Here is a 21,543-nt window from a genome sequence, read left to right as displayed (position 1 = left end):
CACGTGGCTCAAATTAAGTGGAATAATGAGGACACACTAATAAAGAGACAAACACAAGTATTTGGCCTCCAACAGACTGGGATAAGAATGAAGTGGGGTGAGGGCAATCATTGTTTAAGAGCAACAACAATAACAATTAGGCACGCTTCATTTTCTGACCCTTATGCATAAAATAGGCATGTCCACTGCAGTATGGTTACAGAACTTTGCAACTAAGATTCTAGTGCCTGAATTTGCTTTCCTTTTCCCCCCTCCTCCTCCTCCCTCCCAATCCCCTTTCCTTTTGTGCCATGTCTTTTAGATTGTAAGCCTGTGAGCAGGGACTGTCAAGAAATACTTTTGTAAGCCGCCGTGAGAGCCTTTTTTGGCTGAATGGCGGCATAAAAATCCTTAAATAAATAAATAAATAAAATGTGTTCCACATGGATCCTTCTGACATGGCTGAGCACTTTTGCTTATTTGTTCCAATCTGTTTTCTCCATGGATGACATCATTCAGTCCCCTCCCCTTTGTATGACCATCTGCCGACCATTTTCTATATCTTTTATGAACAAGCGTATCCCAATATAACTTGAGAGTCTTTATTTTTGAAATGTGCATTAAAGAACAATAATAATATGCATTAAAGAACAATAATAATAATCAAACATACTGTCCCTCAAACCTACCTTTGATTTTTGGGGAGAAGCCTTCTTTTTAAGTGTCTTCTCCTCGTCTTTGGGTGAAACTGTCTTTCCTTTTGGGGTCACACTTTCTTTTTTGATAGTCTCTCCTTTTGGGGTTCCATTTTCTATTTTAATACTCTCAGCTTTTTGCTTCAGCACTGCCAACTTGGAGCTAACCTTGGATGACAACATCTTATTCTCCAAATCCTTCCTTTCTTTACTAACAGAAGACTCTGGGTGAGGACTCAAGAGTCTCGTAGTTTCCAAGTGAATTTTATTCTTTGCAGAGTAACTTCTTGAGTCAAGAGTTGAACTGGCAGGTTTCACTGGGAAGAAAAGAAAGCCTTAAGCATAAAACAAATGCTATAGCCTGGGAACTGAAAAATCCATTTTGTTGGACAAGATTTACCGTTGTGAGACGCCTTATTTTTTTCTGCTTCATCTGGAATAATTTTCGCTGTTGAAGCTAGCTGTTTTACTTCTGGATCTTTACGAGGCTAAAGTAGTAAGAACAGATTAAAAGATGTGTTCATGAACATAACTACTACGGTGAACTATTACTGATAGTAAATAGGAAGCTATTTTTGCAGCTGAACTTAAAATCTCTCTTAAAAGTAAGTGGTATTTAACTCCTTTAAAATTCAGTAAAGTAAATCAGACATTAATTAACTGATTAAGTTTGAGATGCACACTCTCTGGTGCAGATTACTTTCATATACGATGGCGGTGGTGTTCTAAAAGCCGGGCATATTTTCAGGAACTGGCAGAGTTTATTAGACAAATAATTTCCTATTCATTGTCATTAACACCCATAATATTTTTTCTGGGATACAATGAGGATGTAATAGCTCACATGGAACTAATGCAATAAAAGGGGGAAATGAACAAATGCCTACAAAATGACCGCGCTGTAAATCAGTAGCATAAATTACAGTTACGACAAGCCAAAGATGAGCCACTAGAACTTCGTGTTATGATGGGAGTTCATTTTACATACAACAGATTCTGAGTTGCTGACATACATGCCATGGCTGTAGCTAAGGAGATACGGAATGTATAAATGCCATGAAACTTCTGATATAGAATAAACTTATTGTAATATCAAGACTTTAAAACGGTAATAGGGGAACTATGTGCCACTCCCTTATTTTGTCTGTGTGGTTTTTTTGGTTTTTTGGGGAGGGAGGCAGGTATATTATATTATATTATATTGTTTGTGATATGCTGAATACATGAAATAATTTTTAATAAATTAAATAAAATCTGTGTATCAGTAGTGCAGAACCTGCAAAGAGAGGAGATCGTTGGGTGCCACTTCCCAACAATGCATACCTTGTGGAACAGATACCCAATAACATTTGCTTTCCCCAACTAGAGATTTGAACACCCAGAAAAAAACTGGGGAAATTCGAGGGGGGGGGAGTTTTTTTCTATTCTTTTCCAAGGACAATTTTTCTTTTTCAAAGAACAGCTCAGAATTATGAAATATTTTCTGTTAGAATTTAAGACATAGTATTTATATATTGTAACCAAGCATTTAATCCCCCCCCAAATAGATTTTTTAAAGCTATGTAATAAGAACATGTAAGATGTCTACAAATAATGAAGCCATGTTGGAAAATGTTTTAATCCTCTCTGTAAGATTCTCAGCATAGTTATTTCTTTCATTCCTTATTAAAATTATTGATCTAAAGTATATTTTGATAGACATTCAAGCTCAGTTTCCCAACGTGTGAACAGAGTCACCATTGTGCATTTATGACAATAAATGTGCATTCTTGACAGTCTGGGTTTTGATCTATAGAGTTCTATGTTTCTGATGCTGTAGCGGTCATGTAATGTAGTTTTAATCTATTCAGATAATAATTACAAATTTACTGAGTTTACTCTTAAAATACAGTGATAATTTTTATAAGGAAACTAAGACAGGATCTACAGTAATGCTTTATAATGGTACTGAAGTGCACTGACACATTCCATATATTGTTTTCAAACCACTTTCAAAGTGTTATATCCTGCTTGGTGTAGAACTGGCCCAATTTATACATAAAATAACTTTAGGAACAGAAAAGCTGCCTTTTGTTCCTTAAGCAGCCCGCCCCCCCAACCTCGTGACCTCCAAATGTTTTGGACTACACTCCACAGCATTCCTGACCATCGGCCATACTGCCTGAGGCTGATGGGAGCTGAAGTCCAAAATACTCCGAATGCACCAGGTTGGGGAAGGTGGCCTTAAAGCAACGAAGTGACTTTAGATCTGCAAAGAGCACTAAAAAAAAGCATTGCTTATTTTTCTATTTTTCCAAATAGAAAATGGCCTTTACATGGCCCATGGCCTTTACATCTCTGTCCCCAAACCCAGACTTTCCCTCACAAACAGAACAGGTAGAAGGAAGTGCTGCAATTCCAAAACATTTCTACAATATTTTATCAATAAAGCAGGCAGGCAGGTCACTACTGAGAACATCTGTCTGAATCAAAGAAGACTGTGCTTATTCAATACAGAGACCGCTGATGACCTTCCTGTATGGTATGGCTACAATCAACATTAGAAAGTACTGGTCCATAATTTGTAGCAGAATTTGGTTTTGATGAAGGTTCTGTGGAGTAGGCATAGGATAAGAGTTGTCAACCAAGCCACCAGGCCAAATCTCTGCAATTGACATCACCTCTGGGGTCTTTGGAAGAATAAATTGGAAGCAGCACTCAAAGGGGAAAGGAGAATGACCCATTTCCTTTGCCTTTACTCATTTGTCTCTTTTCTTCCAATGGCTCTTACAGGGCTGGGGGCGATTAAAGAAATACTAGATAAAAGGCCAAGGGAATCTGCTTTAAAATTACAACCTTGGAAATGTAAGCAAAAGTACTATGAACAAGTTGCATGTTTTTGAACAACATCAAAAATAGACTGAATATACTTCACATAATAGTACTGGAGAGTTTAAATCTTTGCATTCCAAAACGGAGCTGCTTTGCCAGTATATCAAGAGTCAACAATAATTTGTTTTTCAAGATCTTCCTCTATTTTCAAGGTTTACTACTTACGCCGCCAAAATAGCACCACCCGTGCACAAGAAGAAGACATCAAGTGTCTTGGAGATGGGGGACACAACACACATGGAACACCAAGGTTTGCAGAAGCCCCCCCCCCAAAAAAAACACCAAAAATTAGAGGGAGGAAATCTGAGGGGGACACATACACAAAAATAGATCACTAAGGACAAAGCTTAATCAATGGCTGCAGAATGCAGTCTGACTGGTGGGGTGGGGTGGGGTGGGGGATGGAAAACTGGGGTGGCGGGAATAGAGTGGAATGGCTGGAATCCTGAAGAGCAGCATTTCACATTACTACATTTTGTTCTATTTCAATTGTTTCAAAGCTTTATGAAACTTGATTTTGTTCTGACTTTATACTGTTAGTTTTACCCTACCCTGTGCCTGCTTACCCTACCCTGTGCCTGTTTGCATTCTCTTCCCCTCCTTATTGTTTTACTATGATTTTATTAGATTGTAAGCCTATGCGGCAGGGTCTTGCTATTTACTGTTTTACTCTGTACAGCACCATGTACATTGATGGTGCTATATAAATAAATAATAATAATAATAATCTTCGAAGTTGCTAGCCTGCATCTTCTCCCCGCTTTCTACAATACACCAGAATTTCCTAAATTATTGAAATAATTAAAGAGACTATACTACTGCCATTTTAGATCCCATATTAGAATCTCCTCTAAGTCCTCTCAGTGTTGAGTCAGGGTCAAAAAATATCTGCTAGTAGACTGGTTCCTGGAAATGTCTGTTTTTCAACATTCAAAAAATCCAGCCACAGATCAGTCTGCAGCCTATATAGCAAGTTATGTGGACGACCCTTTCAAGAGCAATGTGTACTGAAATGAGATTCGCTCCATGAATTATACCCCAGGCAAAGTCATTTACACCAAGCATCCACTTCACAAAGTGTTACCTTTTTCTTCTTTGGTGTTTCATCCAACATGGACAGAGTTCTGGCAAATTCTTCATCTTCATGCAGCTGTCGCTCCACCTGTAAAGAGTACAAGCAACATAGTAATAATAGTCGGAGGTTCATCCTGCCTGCAGATGGACTGATAAGAGGCCTAAACAAGAGAAATTGCTAACCTTCATAATTCACTGGTTTGGAATATGAATCCTAGCAACTTGTAAGTCTTGCCTTGAGTCCCCCACTGCCAAGCTCTTCTTTGACTCAATTCAATTTTAATCCAAGCTGGAGAAACCTCTCTCTCTCTCTCTCTCTCTCTCTCTCTCTCTCTCTCACACACACACACACACACACACGCCTCCTGCTTAGCCTGTTGCAGCTGTATGAGCGGGAGAAGCAGAGCTATTTCACCAGCAATGTTCAAGAATTATTTTTCTCCTCTTCCCTCCTTGTTCCTTTTTTCTTGTGTGTTGTGTCCTTTATAAGCCTGTGGGCAGGGACTGTCTTGTTTAATGGGTTATATGTAAATCAATCCGGGAGCCTTTTGGGCTGAGAAGCGACATAAAAATACTGCAAATAAAAAGTGGGAGGAAGGAAAGGAGAGCTCACTTTCCACCCCATTCCCCAGTGTTGCTATGACAGCAAGCCAGGCACCTGGGGTGCTAGGAAATGTTGTTCTCAATGCTCCTCATGGAACATTGAGGAAACTACATTTCGGGCATCTGGTCTGCTGCCTTTGTAGTGTGTGAAGAGAAGGCAGGCTTGCAAGTGGGTGGTAAGATGAGGCTTAGAGGCTCACTGTGACAGCATCAGGGCTGCATTCCCCAACCTTGTGCCTTCCAGACTGTTTCGAATTCAACACCCATCAGTCCCAGACAGGATGCTGAATGGTCAGGAATGCTGGCCCAAAGCATGAGTTGTAGCCCCAAACATCTGGAGAGCATGAGGTTGGAGAAGGCAGCTCTAGGGTCTGATGTAATACACAGGCTTTGAATATGCCAAACATTTCCACAGTTCCTCCACCTTCTCATAAAGAAAGACAGGCGAAGTGTTAACTAAACTCCACCATTTAATATAAGCCGTCTTGCAAGCAGCAATGTTATGTCAATCCAGCAGCGTTCATGAACAAGAGAAGTCAGGCCAATATTCTCCATAACTGCAGCCCCCTCCATTTTAGGTATAACTTGCCAAAGTAATACAATATTTCTGTCAGAGGGAGCCTTTCCCACTTTAAGCCAAGACTCCCTCAGCAAGTTGTATTTTCAAAAAGTATCTTCTGAAATGGCTTTCTCGCCTCGTACAAATATATGTTCAGCTTCCGTTTGCAATTATTCGAATGAATTTAGTAAGGAAAAAGAGTAAAATTTCCCTTCTTTTTGCTCTTAATACAAATGCAGCATCGACCGCAACTCATATCCTGTTATCAAATATTGTTTCTTTGAGGGAAGCTAATTTGTTCCTGCCAAGAGGTTTTATTGATAAGAGCTGCCGTGCATGCATTACACAAATCCAATCTTTTGGCAAGAATGAGATCAAAACTTGCCTCAGCGCATGATTCAGACAGATAACCTTTATAAGCAGAAGAATGCCACAGGCTCTTCTTTCATATGATCATCAGCCACAGGAGGATATTCGGACCAATGAGCAGCATTAATCTTTCCTGTTTACAGTATGAAGCTGAAGTCAGACAGACCCAGCAGCAAAAATGGAAGTCGGATGAGTAAGTAAAACAAAACACAAACAGAAAAGCTGCCATCAATAGTGCAGGGGTCCCCAATCCCCGGGCCACGGACCAGTACCGGTCTGTGGCCTTTTAGGAACCGGGCCATGCAGGTGAGCTGCTTTCACCCACCCATTTCTGGGCGCACCGGTCCGAAGCCGCCCGCCCGCTCCAGCGTCCTGGCTTCGCTTCAGCTGGGCACCCACCCAGCCAAAGCGAAGCCAGGATGAGTGGGAGAGCGGCTTCTGGGTGCGATGGCGGGGGTGGGGAGGCTGCTGCCGCCACTGCTGCAGCTCCGCTCCTCCTCTTGGGGACCAGACGGGCGTGAACCTGGCTGCCGCCACTGCTTGCAGGGAGGGACCCAGCCTCCTCCCCTGGTCCCACCCCCCGGGGCGGCTCTCTCCGTGGCTCTTCTCTACCCCGGGGTAGGTCCAGGCCAGCTGCCGCAAGGTAGTTCCCGCCCATATCTCAGTGAGCGCAACAACAGTAAGCAGCAGCCTGGCTGCTTGTTTTCTTTTATTTGAACAAAATGAAAAATGTTTCCTGTGACATTTTTCATCTTAAAACCACACTTTTTTCAATTAACATTGAGAATCTAGTTGCACTTCCTGTTTCTAATACAAAAACCAGGTATTAAAGGGGGTTGATTATGTGAAGGCATCCCCTCAACCCCACCCCAGTCCGTGGAAAAATTGTCTTCCACGAAACCGGTCCCTGGTGCCAAAAAGGTTGGGGATCGCTACGTATAGTGTCTTAGATTAGATGTATGTAATATACACAAAAATTAAACCAAATGATCTATTTCTTTGACATATTCTTTACATGTTTAAATATTTAAAATAGATTTAGAACATTCATTTTCAGCTAGAAGCATTGCTTTTGCAACTCATCGCAATGAAAAACTGAGCATCTACCACTTAGGCCTAATTCTATACTTCGCCAAAGACTGCTCAGGTTTTAGAGCCAGCTGAAGTAGACAAATAATTATTCTCTTGTTCTAGCGCTGTCCTTGGTCAAGAGCAACTGCAGCTGCTGTTATTGATGGGGCTGTGCCAGCGGCATGCTCTGCTGGAGAACTCCTTCTTAGAGAAGAAGCTAGAGCTCCCAGAGACAGACAACATCAAAGAGCAGCACATACCTTCAGGGGTAGATAGCCATGGGTCCATCCCTGCAGGAGGAGGGGAACTCTGCCTCCGAGACAGAGGCTGAGCAACCACCTAGTTCCCAAGAGTGTTGTCATCTCAAGAAGCAGGCCAGTAGGACCCCATGAGAAGGAGTACTCAGTTGCAAAGACGGGCTCCTCATGAGTAGGGCCCTCCTCACAATGGGGACTTTTCCCAGAAGCCTCTGAGATGCTGCAGCTGAGTCCTACATGGGGCTCTGGAGGCTCCAGCTTACAAGTCGTCAGATGAGGTCTGCCAGTTGCTGGAACAACACATTTCTTTCAGCTCCTGGTACCTTGTAAGCCAGCTTTCTTGACCTGGTTTCTTGGACTGATCTCTCATGCCACTGACCCCCAGGACTCCTGCTAAGACATTGCTCCTTGGAGTGTGCATCTTTTGCACTGCTCACCTGTGCCTGACCTCAGCTTTCCCTTAGACCCTGCCTTGGATTGTCTCTCCCCCTGACCAGTAACATTGTGTTTCTGACCTCTGCCTATTTTTTGACATTTGCATATGGATTTGCCCCATAGGCTGCCACAGGACTAAGCCTGACTTGGTCTTAGCAGGGCAGCCAGTGTTCAAGCAAAGCCCCCTTTCTCAAACACTTATCAAGAACTGTGAGATGGAACTGGCACAAAGCCTTGGACTGCCCATCTCCTAGATCAAACCAGCACATGTCAACTTTCAGCAGAAGTTCCACATGTTAGATACTCTTCAGGCGGCTTTCTCTGAAATGCTACCAGTTCTATGTTCAGGGCCAGCTAGACAGGCAAAGCTGAGAAGTCTTAATGTGTGGATGAGACGGTGGTGCAGGGAGGAGGGATTCAGATTTGTTAGGTGCTGAGGAACATTTTGGGACAAGCCGGACCTGTACAAGAGGAACGGGCTGCACTTAAAACCACAATGGAACCAGACCACATGCACTAAACATAAAAAATGGTGGCAAAGCAGCCTTTAAACTAAATCCTGGGGGAATGCCGACAGGAGCTGGGCAGCATCCGGTTCAGATTAAATCATCTGAAGGAAATGAATATGAAAATGTTTTTGATTATCCAAAGTTAGAAGGGGAGTAAATAGGACATTAGAGAACATGATAGCTAATCAAAAAGCCTTAAGTGTCACAGTGGAAAGAGACATCTGGGAGGGACACCGTGTACAGGCCTTTATATGTAAATGCTAGAAGCCTCTGAGCCCAAATGGGAGATTTAAAAGAGAACCAAGACATAGTGGGCATTACAAAAACCTGGTGGAATGGAGAAAACCAGTGGGATATGGTCATCTCTGCATATAAACTCTACAGGATGGACAGGGAAGGGCGTACTGGGTGGTGGTGTTGCTCTGTATGTCAAAGAGGGCATTGTGTCAAGTAGACTAGAGCACCTAAACAGGGAAGAGTCTTCCACAGAAGCGCTGTGGGTGACAATACAGGGCCCCAAAACTAATTTAGTGCTAGGAATGTGCTATCGTCCCCCAGACCAGAATGCTCAGGGTGACCTTGAGATGGAAAACGAAATCAGGGAGGTCTCCAAACGAAGAAGTGTTGCAATATATATAAATGAGGAAGTGTTGCAATAATGGAGGTCTTCAATTACCCCCACATTGACAAGATAAATGTATATTCCAGGCATGACAAGGACACTAAATTTCTCGATGCCTTAAACGACTGTGCCCTAGAACAGTTGGTCAGAAAGGAGGCAACCCTGGACTTAAATCCTAAGTGGCCTCCCCTAGAAGAATATATTTATAGAATTTATAAATTCTATAAATATATCAGAAGTAGGAGTTAAGGGAGTGCTAAAGGAGGACAGGGAGATTGCAGAGAAGCTGAATGAATTCTTCACATCGGTGTTCACTGCAGAAGATAAAGGAGAGATACCTGTGCTTGAACTGATGTTTACAGGAAGGGAATCTGAGGAACTGAGGCAAATAGTGATGATAAAAGATGAAGTTCTCAAGCTTATTGACAAATTAAAAGCAAATGAATCACCAGGCCCAGATGGTATCCATCCTAGAGTACTCAAAGAACTCAAATATGAAATTGCTGATCTTCTAAACAAAATATGCAACATGTCCCAGAGGACTGGTGGGTGGCCAATGTAACACCAATTTTTAAAAAGGGATCTGGGGGGATGCAGGAAATTACAGGCCAGTTATTTTAACGTCTATCCCATGTAAATTGGTTAAAAGCATTATTAAAGACAAAATTAGGACATGTCCTTCTGAAAAAGAATCAACATGGCTTCTGCCATGGTAAGTCCTATCTCACTAAACTTTTAGAGTTCTTTGAAAAAGTCAATAGACATGTAGGCAGGAGTGATCCAGTGGATACTGTTTACTTGGACTTCCAAAAAACTTTTGATAAAATCCCTCACCAAAGACTCCTGAACAAACTTAGCAGTTATGGATTAAGAGTAAAGGTCCTCTTATGAATCAGCAAGTGGCTAAAGAACAGAAAGCAGAGAGTAGGAATAAATGGCCAATTCTCGATAGAGGGAAGTAAATAGTGGGGTCCCACGGGGATCAGTATTGGGACCATTCTTTTCAACTTGTTCATAAATGATATGGAATTAGGAGTGAGCAGTGAAGTGGCCAAGTTTGCCAACAACACCAAATTATTTAAGGTGGTTTAAACAAAAAGTGATTGTGAAGAGCTCCAAAAGGATCTCTCCAAGCTGGGAGAGTGGGCATCCAAATGGTAGATGCAGTACAATGTAAGCAAGTTTAAAGTGATGTATGTTGGGACCAAAAAAACCCAACTTCAAGTATAACCTGATGGGATCTGAGCAGGCGCTGACTGAACAAGAAAGAGATCTTGGGGTTGTGGTGGACAGCTCGAAGAAAATGTCCACCCAGTATGCAGCCACTGTAAAGGCAAACTCCATGTTAGGCATAATTAGAAAAGGAATTGAGAATAAAACTGCCAGTATCATACTGCCTTCATACAAATCTATGGTGCAACCACACTTAGAATATTGTGTACAGTTCTGGTGACCACATCTAAAAAGAGATACTGTACAACTGGAAAAAGTGCAGAAAAGGCCAACTAAAATGATCAGGGGATTGGATCATCTCCCCTATGAGGGAAGGTTACAAGAGCTGGGATTGTTCAGCTTAGGGGTAAAAAGGCGAAGGGGAAACATGATAGAGGTGTACAATATTATGTACGGCACAGAGAATGTGGATAGGGAGACATTTTTCTCCCTCTCTCATAATACTAGAACCCAGTCATCCCATGAAACTGATTGGTGGGAGATTCAGGACAGGTAAAAGGAAGTACTTCTTCACACAGCGCATAGAATTCACTACCACAAGGTGTGGTGATGGCCACCTATTTGGATGGCTTTAAAACGGGTTTGGATAAATTCCTGGAGGCAAAGGCTATCAACGGCAACTTGTCCTGATGGCTAAGTACAACCTCCAGTCTCAGTAAGTCTGTATATACCAGTTGTTGGGGAACATGAGTGGGATGGTACTGTTTCACAATGTCCTTCTTGTGGTTCCCTGGTTGATAGCTGGTTGGCCACTGTGCCAACAGAGTGCTGGACTAGATGGAACCTCGGTCTGATCCAGCATGGCACTTCATACGTTCTTAGTCCATTTGAAATATATATTCTTGGTCATGGTCCAGGGCCTGCTCTTGGTAATCCTAATCTTATCACTTTCAGAAGAGCAACAGAGGACTTAAATTCACCAGCACCATCAAACCATCCACATGTCACTCTGAGCTCATCTTAGGAAGCTCCACCATCCACACTTTCTATGCTCAGGTAGGATAGGAACCTGCCTTAGACGGAGTCAGGGCACTGGCCCTTCTAACCCAGTATTGTCAACACTGACTGGCAGCAGCTGTCCAGGATTTCAAGCAGAATTCCTTCCCAGCCCTACCTGGAGACGCTGGGGAACGAGCCTGGAACCTCCTACATGCAAAGCACATGCTCCTGCCACTGAGCCACTACCCCTCCCTCGTCATAGCGAGAGATGAGACATGCATGTCTATTGATATCCTCATTTAACACAAGCGTCTTCCCAATCTTTCGCCAATTCTCTCCTCTGTGCCATATCAAAAGTAATATGATTCTAGAGTCTGGCAAGACTATGTGAAGCATTAGAATAGAATGAGGTAAATAAACTGGTTTTTATGTGTTTTCAATGTAGGGTTTATCCAGTTACGTTTAATTCAGGTATGTATTAGAAATCTATTTTATGCTTTTTTAAAAAAGTAAGGGAGGTGGCTACCAGGAGGAGGGCCTTCTCTGCTGTGGCACCTTGGCTGTGGAATGAGCTCCCTGAAGAGGTCCGCCTGGCACCTACACTATCATTTCAGAGAATATTCTTTGTATTCTCTCAGCATTTTAACAGTCTATAAATTTAATTATAACTTGGCTGTTTTAAATTTGTGTTTTAAATTTGTAATTCTGCACTGCTGCTGATATTATCCTGGTTGTGCTGTTATATTGTATTTCATATCGTGTTTTTATACTGTTTGTTTTATACTTTGAACGGTTTTAACTTCTGTGAACCGCCCAGGGAGCTTTGGCTATTGGGTGGTATAAAAATGCAATAAATAGATAAATAAATAAACTAACTCTTGAGGCTCAAGTTGCAAACAATTACAGTACCACAGCCATTTAAATCTGGGTGTGCCCCAATCACATGTAAATGAAGGAGGTGAGAGAAGAGGTACATGGGTGTAGGGAGCTAACCCACTCCCCAAACACACACAGCTTGTCTGCCATCATGTGTCAGCAGAGAGACTCAGAGCTCATCGGAAAGATCACCTCCACTCATATCATCCTGCCTGAACTGCTGTGAACTGATCCTTCAGCGAGAGCTGGTGCGTACTAGAGACAAGGCCTTTTCTGGAGCGGTTCCATCATTTTGGAACTCTTTTCCCATGGAGACACACACATTTTTTTATTCCAGTCAGCTTTTGAGCAATTCCTATTTTATTCTGTTGATATTGTCTTTAGCTGCTGCTATTCCTTTAGATACAATCGTGTTTTATGTTATGAGTTTATGGCTTGTAATATGTTGTTACGAATTTTGTGCTTTAATATGGTGTCAACTGCCTTGGAAGGGGTAAGCCTGCAAGCTGGCCTATAAATAAATAATTTTAGAAATAGAAAATAATAATAAAAAAATGCAAGACATTTGCTCTGCTTGACAAAGATTTTCCAAGTATGATTATTATGTTAATCAGTCAAGGTAATCAGCTACTAAGAAGAGCTAGAAGCTTTACATCACAGAAAAAAAATCTCCTTATCAGGGGAATAATTTCTTTTGAAGATAGCATGACATCACAAGGTCTCTCTCTAGTCTGCGAAGAACAACCTTTGACTATGCATGTTTTTAGTCTTAAGATGGTTACAAAATTAAAGACAGAGTACATGAGTGTTCATATTTTATCAAATATTAACACTAGCATCAATAAGCTCAAAGTCTCTTTCATGTAGGTGGCTACATCTACGGTGGGGCAAAGAAAGATCTTCAAAAAAAATCTGGCTCTACTTTTATATTGTGGTTTTAAGCTTCCATATTTTATATTTTACCTTAGGGTTTTAATTTTTTTGAACTGCTCAGAGAGCTTCTGCTATTGGGCGGTAAAGAAATGAAAATAAATAAAAAATAAAATAAATGTTGTAATCTCCTACTCCATATTCTTATGAATGCTGTGCCAGAATAGATCCTTCTCAAAATTCTCCTTGTTTTAAAGGAAGCAAAAGAAGCCCCCCAAGACTACTGTGATAGAGGTTCTGTTTATGTGGAATAGATTTATGCCATTTTGAGTGACTTATTCCTTACTATTTTTGAATGGCTGTTTAATGAATGATGGTGTGATCCCTTTTTTTTCCTTTTAAAAAAAATGTTAGCCAGCTGAAGGATGTGCTGAGAAGGCAGCATCAAAATTTAACAAACAACAGATCTGCAGTGGTAACACAAAGAGAAATACAAAACACTGAGAGAGCGAAGCTGAACATCCATGACACAAGTGAAGTTGGTTTTCATTCCTTATCAGATGAACCCTCCAGAGCTGGAGTTCTGAACTTTTTCTTGCAAGTTTACCCTGAAGTCATCATTAAAATTGTGGTTTGACAAGCTTGCTAGAACACTCCTTGAGAAATTCCTAGTTCCGTCATAGCTACAATCCCCAGGCCAGAAAAGAGACGCCATGAGAGTAGCATAAGCTTTTGCCTAAGCATTTTGCTATCTACCTAGCAAAATATTTTGGCTGGGATTTTGATTTGCTCCTGGTGGCAGGAGAATCTCCTGAAAGCAATTCTGCTCATGGGATATTCCCACCGGGGGGGGGGGGGGTTGAGGAGAAGGGTGATTTACACTGAATCACCCTTCTCTATGCAGCCCCCCGTCCCCCCTAAAATATGTTCTGGAAGACCCTCTAGAACAGTATGGGGCCACTGCAGCAGGAAGAGAAAATCAGCTAAAATGGCCCCTCCCCATCTTCTGCCATCTGGATCCCCCAATGAATCCCAGCCCATTTGTGAATGGAAGAAGACCTTCTGTTTATATAAGCCTAGTTGAGATCCAGGCTTTAGTAAATAACTTCCTTAGCTTTGGGATCGCAAGAGAAAACAAACAAATCACTCTTTGAGAACCGTGATTCTAGAAAGAAAATTCAAATAAAAATGGAGAATGGAAAGAAGGGCGAAGAGACAGAGTCCAGCTAAGAGCAATGCTAAATCAGTGGAAAACGACAGGTTGAGCAGAAAACAAAAGAGGTAAATGGACCCATGCAGTATGGAAAAAATGGGCTGCTAAAAAATCTAGAAAAGTGTGTAAGTATTTTACCTCTGAATTCTCTTCAAGCTGTAGTTGCTTGGCAAAAGCCTCATCATCTAGTGTAGAATCCCTGCTTTGTGAAGGCTGCACCACAAAGAAAGAAGAATCACAGGGATGCTCAATTTGCAGCCCATATTTAGACAAGCGCCACAGAATGTTGTTAGATGAGTCAGAAAAAACTTAAAGCCTCATCTTAAATACCTGCACTTAAAAACAACAGCAAACAAACTCTGAAAGGTTCCTGTCTGCCTTTTGCACTTCTCAGAACTCGGGGGGGGGGGGGAGAGAGAATTGGTTTCAAGTGATAAAATGGTTTTAAAAAAGAAATCTTGGAGAATGTTATGCCAAGGACATTTATCACATTTTATTGCACTGACACACTGACCCTAAATATTTGCACCAGTATATGTTGCAATCTATATAATAGTCCCACTTGAGTACAAAAACCATATTAAAACACTTAGTAGACTGGGACATAGCTAGTTCTCATGTTTGAAAATTCAGAATTGTGCAAAAAAGAGATTATACAAAAGCTGAAACTGACACCCACATTCAATAAGGAGGTCCTCTCCAAATATTCCCCAATCCAGCCACTGATATTCCACAAAGAATAAGATCCGTGCACAATGGGATGGTGTTCCTTCCATTTGGGGCTAGGACTCATTTGGACTAATACACATTAAGCCCCCAGCCTTCAGTTCCCAACTCCTACAATCCCTACTTCTCTAGAGTGGGGAGGGCATGAAATGCTTTTATTCCTAACAGATTAACTTGAATATTTTTGGGGGCGGGAGAGAGAATTACTTAATCCTACACTAACCAATTAAAACACTGGTGATCAAGAGGAGGAGAACTGATACTGTTATTGCATGGGTTTTGGTTTGAACGCACATTGTCTTCCCTGGCAGTTAAGAGTCAAGTGGAGTAAAGGAAAGAATAATCTTGAAAGCTTTCCCTAACAAACCATTCATGTGGTTTTCCAAAAGTTTGTAAAGGGGCAAGTCAATTTCCTGCCCATTTTCTCTTGAAATTTCACTTGAGGCAGATGATTTGACATGTTTCCTGAAGTTATGTCAATAGATCTAATTAGCATTAGAGAGAAAATTGTAGAAGTAGGCCATAAGACATTGTTCATCCCAAGTACTAACTTCATCAAAGTGATGGTCTTGCAGCCCAATCCTAAACACTGCTGCCTTTACCTAACATGCTAAGTGTAGGATTACACTTTACTGCAAGAAAAAGCTTACTCAGCAGCAGTAGACACCTATCAGACAGGCCATTATTTAATAAACTTATTACAAACAAATGAGATTGGTCACACCTAGTAACTGAGCTTTTCAATGATGGCCCCAGGACTGTGGAATTCTCTACCAATGGAAATATGCCAGATCTGCTATTATGGATGCTTTTAGTGGGCCATGTAAGCCTCTTTTTTCCAACAGGTTTTTGAAATATATGTTTCTGGGAGTTAATATTATTTTAAAGCTGCCTCCAGTTTTAAAATGTTGAGGGGGGCTTGGTTTATCTTTTTAAAGAACTTTTAATATACAATACTTTAATGTAATTATACTTGTGAGTTGCGCGGAAGACTTTGGTCCAAAAGCATGCTATAAATTCAAAAATACATGAATAAAATTTAAAATTGTAGAAATGTATTAAACATATGTAGTATTGTTGAAGAGTGGAAGTAACGTACAAACGAAAATGAAAATCAAGCTGCAACTAAAATCTTTCAATAGCAATATCACCCTTTACGGGCAAATATCTAAAAACGATGCATAAACAATTTAATTAAAATTAATTAAACAATCTTCTTCTCTATACCTAGAACTCACTGCTCTCCCAGGATGGAAGCCTAATTAAAATGCCTCACACACCAATATATTCTTCATTAAATTTATGAACATTTCTGCTCACAAGCAGATGTCAACTAGGAAAAATCTAACCCACTGGCATAGCTCACCACTTTTCGTTTGGTTGACACCAACTTCTTCTCCGATCGCTGAACACTACCAGTTCCAAAGTAATCAATAACAGAGGTTGGTGTCAGTTTCACTGGAGATAAAGGTTTACTTTGTATTTTTGGTTTGGGGTCAGCCTTTGATGCTCCAGTTGATCCTGGGTGAATGCTTGCAGACATCCCATTCTCCTTGGGCTTTTGGGAAGCCTTCTTACAAATGAAGTCTTCATCATCATCTGGGCGCAAAAAAAAAAAAGAAGGATTTAATTATTCCGCAGTATCAAGACTCTGAACAAGGCATTTGTTTAAAGTAAAGTTTCCTTACTATTTAAAGACTTATAATATTTTTAAAAGATACAAAGTGAAACGACCCGATCATGTTTTACATTCGAAAGAGAAGTCTCAACCTGTTATTAGGGCTCTCTTCCACCCTTCCCTCCTAACTGCAGGGACAGAGTTTTCCCGGATACAGCTTCTAAAAGCAGCCCCTAGGCAGAAGGGTGGAGAGCATAGTCTTTGCACAGGTGCTGCATGGGCTGCACCCTGAAAAACTGGTACACGGGGCAAAAGCCCATTCTCTGAAAGGGAAATTGGGACAAGAGAGTTCTCTGTGGGGGATTTTAGGCAAGCATTACCAACCCCACCAAGCTCAAGTCCAGGTCTGAACCCAGCAACCCTCAGTGGCATCTCTAGAAGCAAGCCGCATTTATTATTATCATTATTTATTTATTTATATAGCACCATCAATGTACATGGTGCTGTACAGAGTAAAACAATAAATAGCAAGACCCTGCCACATAGGCTTACATTCTAATAAAATCATAATAAAACAATGAGGGGAAGAAAATGCACCAAACAGGCAGTATAAAAGTCAGAACACTTGTCTCTTTGGCATCAAGAATTTCTGTGCTGAAAATGGAGCTTGGTTTCTATGCTGAAAATGGTGCCTGCACATGCAGATCCAACTTGCAATGCCGTATGGAAAGGCCATGACACGTTCCTATATAGACGGTCAAATTACAATATAGTTCTAGGCAAATTAACAAACACGCATTTTAAAGTATGGTAGTTATAGCCCTCTTATCTGAAGTAAAACATTAAAACCCTGAGCTGTAATAAAAAAAACATAAAATTGATCCTCTGAATCTAATCAGATATTATTCCAATTTTATTACTTCACTAGATAAATTAAAACAAAAAGGAAGACATCTTCAAATCACATCAACAGCCATCTGACACACCGCATCCTGCTACCCATATACTATGATCCTAAAAATATCACTTCCAAGTTCCACAAGTATATTCTCCTAGTACCAGTGTATTACGATCAGCACATCATCTTCCAGAGCAGAAGCCCCAGTGGCTCAGTTCAGACAACACAATAACCACCGATGGTTTTAGTCATCGACTATGAGTTGAGTGGTCAACGGTTGGTTTTTGTGTTGTCTTTGGGGCAAAAACCACCCCACGGTGGACTTTTTCCTCCAAAAAAATAAACACTAGAGAAACACAACTGGCTGCAGAACCAGGGGTTATTGTGTTGTCCGAACTGAGCCAGTGGAGCTTTTTTGAGCCGTTGAGTTGACTTTTTTGCTTGGCTATACAGTTCCCAGGCAAGAGCGGCCAAAACTGAGCCAGCCACTCTGCTACAGCCAGCACAACACACAGAGGCTGCTCGGATAGCACCAGGAGGACTGAGAGAGGAGGGCAGGCGGGGAGAGGGGCAGGGGCTGTGTCAGTCAAATGCCGGGTTGACTAGTAATCCACTCAACACGAGCCTCAACCACTCCACAGTTGTGTAGGAACATGTTGTGTAGGGAGTATTCGCAAAAGCACCCACCATTGACTAATGTGTTGTCCGAACGCAGCCAGTAAACCTTTCATATTCTTGCGTTGTTGTTTTAAGATCACATTTTAGCCATTTTAGCCTTTACACAACCTTAAAAAGAACACTTTGCTGAATGATTTGGTGCTGGGATTAGAGTTCAGGAGGGCGGAAATATTTCTCCACCCCACTTCCAATCCCACAACCCCCATCCTCAGCATCCATGCTTTTGCCAGCCACTTGCCAATACATTACGTGCCAACTCCGTCCTTCTACTTAACTGTTTTACCATAGTCTACTTAGCATTTAGGGTAGAATACCACAAATTTCGCATGGGTGACATTCTCAAACTTCTTTTGATTCTGAACAGCTTTTGTGCATAAGAAGCAGCAGGATTTACTCTGCTCTCAAATGACGTGGCTTTCAAAGCTATAGAAGTCCAAGTTACAATAACCAAGGTCCTGGCTTATCAATCCTGATCTGGAAACTTCAGGCAACTTCATTGAAATGCTGTTATCACAATTGCCTGGGTGCTTCTCCTAATGAAATTAAGGCCAAAAGTATATGAAGGGAAGCTAGCAACAACAACAAAAATCATTGCCTTCACTAATGCGCTAACTTCATTTTATTCTTCACTTTGTCAAGGGCCAGAGGCAAAATTTGTTCCGTTCTTTGCAAGACTCTGAAACATGAAAACACGATGCATCAGACTGAGAAAACTGCCATCTAACTCAAGGCAAAAGCCAATTCTCAGGACAACAGCAAAAAACGAGAATGACAGAAAAAAGGGAACAAGACGCACCAAACATCTTGCCAGACTCGGCTGTCTCACTCTGTCTCCCAAACTGACTGTTGCTCCTGCCCTCTCACTTCCAGTATTGCCCATGATCTTGAGAGAACATGCTTTCTGCTGTCCACTGTTCAGCTTGGAGGGAGAACTGGACTTAAGGCAGGGGTAGCAAGGCTCTTTCAGTCTTAGGGCCAAATTCAATTTTGGAGTATCTCTTGAGAGCAATATTTCAGTGGCGGGCAGGACTGAAGGCAAAAGGGGGGCAGGGTGAATTCCTAAACACAACAGCATATTTTAACTTAAGTCTGTTATTGCCGTAACTAACCCTTAGAGGAGGCATTTCACTCTTCTAAAACGGGGGGGGGGGGGGGATGTGCCAAAGCTCAGAAACCACCAAACCATCAGCAATCAGGGAAAGGGTGTAGTGGCCATTTGGGGAACCCCAAAGGGATGGACTAGGACTCTAGGTGGGCTGGATTTGGCCCGTGGGCTTCAGGTTCAACACCCCCTGACTAAAGGTAATTCCCTAGTTAACACATATATTAAGGAGCTTCTTTTCATTCCATTTCTGCTCATTCAAGTGCAGCTTCAGAGTGGGCACTAAACTTCGACAATTAAGGATTTTAATTCCAGAAGGCTATTACTGTAGGGGAGGGCACAACATGCCCCCCACTAGTTTAGCATTTGACAGATGTACAAAAATATCATGCAAGCCAACTGTGGGGCCATTCTGTGCAAATTACAAATGAGCTGAATGTCGTTTTTTAAAATTTTCCTTTCAAACCCAAGTCAAAGAAGTATCTAATTGTTCAAGCGATAACTACTGAGCAAATTCAGTCAGTCAGTCTGCATGAAATAAAGCAGTGGAAATCTTGACGTATATACACATAAGTTCATAAGTTCATGACTTTCAGCAATACAGCTTATTGTTCATTAGCAAAAAGTTCAAATAAAAATACTGGCAACACGATTATAGTCAGTACAGTGTAGAAAAGATGGGCTCACAAAAAACATTAAAATATTTTGATACAAGTGCCCCTTATCAAACAAATGAAGTCAAAATATGGATGTAGATAGCCATGTATTACTGAACAGTACTGAAAAACACTGAGACGCTAGGAAAAAAACCACAAGTTCTTGCAAATTAAAGGTTCAATACATCATTAACAGGTTGTTTTCTGCAAACAATGCTCAAGGTTCCATACTTCACTAAACAGTGGAGTGTGGGAGTTAGTGAATAGGTTCAAGCATTTGGCTGTCTCCCAACACACTGGGCTAATTTACCAAAGACTGGCTAGCAATGGAAACATTTATAAAACCACTCTGCCTTTTCTCATTACTTGTGAGCAACATTGTGTTCTGCGTTCGACAATCAGTAATCTAAAAGGAGCAGAGGATGGTTTAACCAAACAGGGTGATGATAAAAAGTGCTTCGTGGGGATTTAAATGATAAACCTAATGATCTGTACAACGCTGCCTATATTTATAAAACAGTGCAATTTTACACACCATCTTCATACGCTTTAGACTTTGGTAAGCCAAAGAACTGCAGGAAAGGACCAGCAGGGAGAGGTACAAGCAAAGAAAGGAAGAAAACATTAAAATTATGACTTAAAGCTACTGTTTTTGTGCTTTAGCTACAATTCACAACCCAATTAATAACTTCATTTAGCATAAATAATAATAATAATAATAATAATAATAATAATAATAATAATAATACATATATAATTTCTTACCCACCTCTCCATTCTGATCAAGGTGGGAAACAACAATAAACAATAAAATACATAATACTCAATTAAAACATATGTTTTAATTGAGTATTATGTATTTTATCATTTAAAGCAAACAACTGAGTCCAAATAGTCAAGTTAGGAAGACAAGAACCCTCACCCCACCCACAAGCTGGATCAGGCCAAAGGTCCATCTAGTTAGCATCCTGTCTTCCAGAGTGGAAGGCCACAGGCAGAGCATGAAAGTAGGGAGGTTGGAGCGTTTCATTTGATCCACATTCTTAAGCAGATCAATCTAATTCCCATTTCCCAGACTAATACACAAATCAGAACCCAGTCATCCATTATCCAAATTGTGCAATGCAGTTCTCAGCTCAAACAATGCTTCCCAAAAAAATATTTTAAGGGGGAAATGCATCCAATCTAAATCCAAATTTTCATTCAGTTAAAAAAAACACAGGGAGCAGGCTTATGAATGAATGGAGGTGAAATTAGGCTGTTTCATCCATCCCTACAAGAAAGCAAAAACCCTCTCCTGCTGTTGCTCTCCAGCAACTGGTATTCAGAGGCATGCTACCTCTAAGCCTAGAGGGATTCCACGTACCCAACATGACCAGTAACCATATATGGTAATATCAAAGTTGGGAATTAGTTGTTCATTCCTTTTTCACTGCCTTCCCACTGATCTATTCACATTGATCTATTCACATTGATCTATTCACATTGATCTATTCATACATCATTGGAAAGCTCTTGACACACCAATTCCACGAAAATGGTTTTCACTATAATTCAAAGTCAAGAGTTTATTTATGTCATAAAGCTTTTTATTTTTTAAAGAATTAGGCTATCTTCTATAACGATGTACTATGAAGTTTTTATTTTTAACAAAAAATATCAAGTATAATTAAACGAACAAAAATAATTG

The 21,543-nt window shown here is 40.9% G+C and overlaps 1 protein-coding gene across 2 annotated transcripts in view; it reads right to left on the bottom strand.

Annotated features, from left to right (window-relative positions):
- RFC1 (replication factor C subunit 1) overlaps positions 1-21,543 on the bottom strand; it is a 55,088-nt gene that overhangs the window by 18,914 nt on the left and 14,631 nt on the right. Inside the window, exons 5-9 of one of the 2 annotated variants that reach the window (XM_063135253.1) lie at positions 16,268-16,500; positions 14,314-14,388; positions 4,630-4,707; positions 1,075-1,162; positions 669-991 (exon numbers count right to left, since the gene is read on the bottom strand). In XM_063135253.1, the coding sequence (XP_062991323.1) occupies positions 669-991; positions 1,075-1,162; positions 4,630-4,707; positions 14,314-14,388; positions 16,268-16,500 (797 nt within the window). The remainder of the gene's footprint in view (positions 1-668; positions 992-1,074; positions 1,163-4,629; positions 4,708-14,313; positions 14,389-16,267; positions 16,501-21,543) is intronic. The other variant, XM_063135255.1, reaches the window with a different exon arrangement.

The sequence above is a fragment of the Elgaria multicarinata genome, chromosome 10 (assembly GCF_023053635.1).
Source record: "Elgaria multicarinata webbii isolate HBS135686 ecotype San Diego chromosome 10, rElgMul1.1.pri, whole genome shotgun sequence".
In the NCBI taxonomy this organism is placed as follows: Eukaryota; Metazoa; Chordata; class Lepidosauria; order Squamata; family Anguidae; genus Elgaria; species Elgaria multicarinata.
This window is presented reverse-complemented; position numbering and strand designations above follow the sequence as displayed.